Consider the following 2,575-nt stretch of genomic DNA (forward strand, 5'->3'; position numbering starts at 1 on the left):
GATGCACTGCAACACCCGCTGAGTACAACGATAGAGCTTGAAAGATCAAAGACAATTTTTAATATAACTCCGACTGGATTCGTCTGAAAGAATAAAGTCATATACACACAGGATGCATCGGGGGTGAGTAAAACACAGCCTAATTTTTATTTGTGGGTGAACTAACCCTTTAAGGGAGCTGTTTTGGTCCCTTAAATTTATTAAGATGAAATGGTTACTAAGGACTTTGTAGCAATGCTTAAGGGAACACTTCAATAATTCATGGGGGATAATTAATGACAGCCTTAAGATTCCTTAAGTTGACCTTAGATTTTTTCTTGCATCCCAAGTTTCACTAAGGGTTCCCTTAACCTTATAACTAAGGGATTTCTTAGCTTAAGGGCTTTCATGCAACCGGGCGGGCACTGAAATTGGACCAATCATTTGTGAGCAATGTGGCATCTCCGATGCAATAAAGTCAGTCCCCACTCCCCTCCCCTGGTTTCTTTTGTTTCAAATTAAAGGTCACTTCACAGTTAAAAGAGTTTTAAAGACAAAATTGCCTGGCTTTTAGTCATTTATTCTAATTGTTTTATTTATATGTTATTTATTAGACAGTAGACATCATTTTGTGGACAACTTAAAATATCAGATACTTTGACAAGTCAAGATTAGTTTGTTGTAAAATGTCATGTGGTATGACCCAAACGTTTAATATTTATAAATTAATGATGTTTGTAAAAAGTACATTTTAACATTTGCAAATAAACATAAATTATTGTGATGTGTACATTCCTGTGTATTCAATGTATAAGGAAAATGTTTAAACTTTTCTTTAAAAAGTTTTTCAAAACCATATGAAACCAGCATAATTGCAAAGAGTACATTTTTAAAAGCTTGACATTTACAGTTTAATGCATTTCTTTATCGTGGACATGTCATTGAAATTAACATGCTTTTCAATCTAGAGCAGTTGTTTTCAAACTGTTACTGTATATATATATATACAGCTCAAGTCAATCAGCTGAGTTAATTCAGCTATGTTAAATAGGGACTACATCAAAAACGTGCAATGCTGGGGAGGCGCCAGGAATCTAGGGCTTATGGCGCCATCTCTAGGCTGAAATTCACTAAATGGAAATTCTGTTTCTTTCTCTCTCCTCTCTAGCCGAGTGATTTCTCAGTGTCTCTGAAAGCAGTCGGAAAGAACAAACACTTCAAAGTGCAGTTGTCGAATGGAGTTTACTGTATCGGTCAACGCCGCTTCAATACTATGGATAAACTGTTAGAGCACTACAAGAAAGCTCCCATCTTCACTAGCGAACATGGAGAGAAGATGTACCTTATCAAACCCCTCCTGTGACTTTCCACACACAAATGAGCCTTACAACCAGACCTGACTGGACCAGACCCGATCTGACCTTACACTGAGCCAAGTGATCTGCAACTCCTACTTACTGCTCATTTCTCACAAGCAAACAGAGGACTTACTGAATACCAACCCACAGCAAAATCATAGGATTTAACATTATTATGTTGTTTCTGCTGAGGACTCCTTTCTGTCCCTGTGGCTCCATGTTACTTTAGCTCTTCTTTTCACCTGGAGTGGTTCACCTAAATGAATATTGCCTTTTCCAAGTGATAATTGAAGCACTTGCCCATTGCCTTGACGATAGCTCATTTTCTGTTCACACTTAGCCGACATTGAGATACAAGAAAGCCAACAGATGCAGCCTTCATCTGATCCAGACTTAGACTGATACAGTCGTTACAGGGCAAGTGCAAGAATACAGACACAGAGGAATTACAGGAAACTGTATATACATGGGAGTTGCCAAAGAAAGAGTTGGTGACAGGTACTTGTCGCCCTCTGCTGGATGAACTGAGAACTGCCAACAGGAGGGTCTTATGAGATGAATGTTTTGTAGATGCTTCACCAAATGTGCCACCTTCACATTCAAACACTGCTCATCTAATATATATATATATATATATATAAGAGAACTATATCCACCTCTATATATATATATATATATGAGAACTATATCCACCTCATTCAGATTCACACATCTGTATCAGCATTAAAGTGTTGGCATAGACCTCCATATTACAGCAAAACACTGTTAAATTTCAAAGTTAAATTTCTAAAGGCCACCATTCGAAAAGAATGGTTTGGTGTAATTACAAATGAGTCTGTTCAGCTTTTAGTTTCCGAGCTTTTATAAAAATATGGTACGTCTGAATGTTATTGAGCATTGTTATTTAAAACCATGTTTATTTAACGTGAGAAAAAAGCTGCGGAGAAGGACAATGTAGTGAGCTCCACATGATAGCTGTGCAAAAAGTTGAAATACTTTTAATTAAACATTTTTGCAAGAGTAATGTCAAAGTTGTGTGCTTTTTGTTTCTTGGTAACACACTACAGTTCAAAAGTTTGGGGTCAGTAAGATTTTTTTGATGTTTTTGAATTTTTAATACTGTCACAATTAAAAAAAACAAAGACAAAAAAACAACCTCTTCTGTTTGAATATATTTTAAAATGTGATTTCTTCCTGTGATGGCAGTTGTGGCCTAATGGTTAGAGAGTCAGACTTGT

The 2,575-nt window shown here is 36.5% G+C and overlaps 1 protein-coding gene across 2 annotated transcripts in view; it reads left to right on the top strand.

Moving 5' to 3' along the window:
• LOC107660111 (cytoplasmic protein NCK2-like) overlaps positions 1-1,980 on the top strand; it is a 68,628-nt gene extending 66,648 nt beyond the window's left edge. For both annotated transcript variants that reach the window (XM_016449340.1, XM_016449341.1), the window contains exon 4: positions 1,148-1,980. In XM_016449340.1, coding sequence (XP_016304826.1) covers positions 1,148-1,342 — 195 coding nt within the window. In that variant the 3' untranslated portion in view covers positions 1,343-1,980. The remainder of the gene's footprint in view (positions 1-1,147) is intronic.
• The last annotated feature ends 595 nt before the right edge of the window (positions 1,981-2,575 follow it).

This window comes from Sinocyclocheilus anshuiensis, unplaced genomic scaffold (genome assembly GCF_001515605.1).
Source record: "Sinocyclocheilus anshuiensis isolate Anshui unplaced genomic scaffold, SAMN03320099.WGS_v1.1 scaffold55, whole genome shotgun sequence".
Taxonomy (NCBI): Eukaryota; Metazoa; Chordata; class Actinopteri; order Cypriniformes; family Cyprinidae; genus Sinocyclocheilus; species Sinocyclocheilus anshuiensis.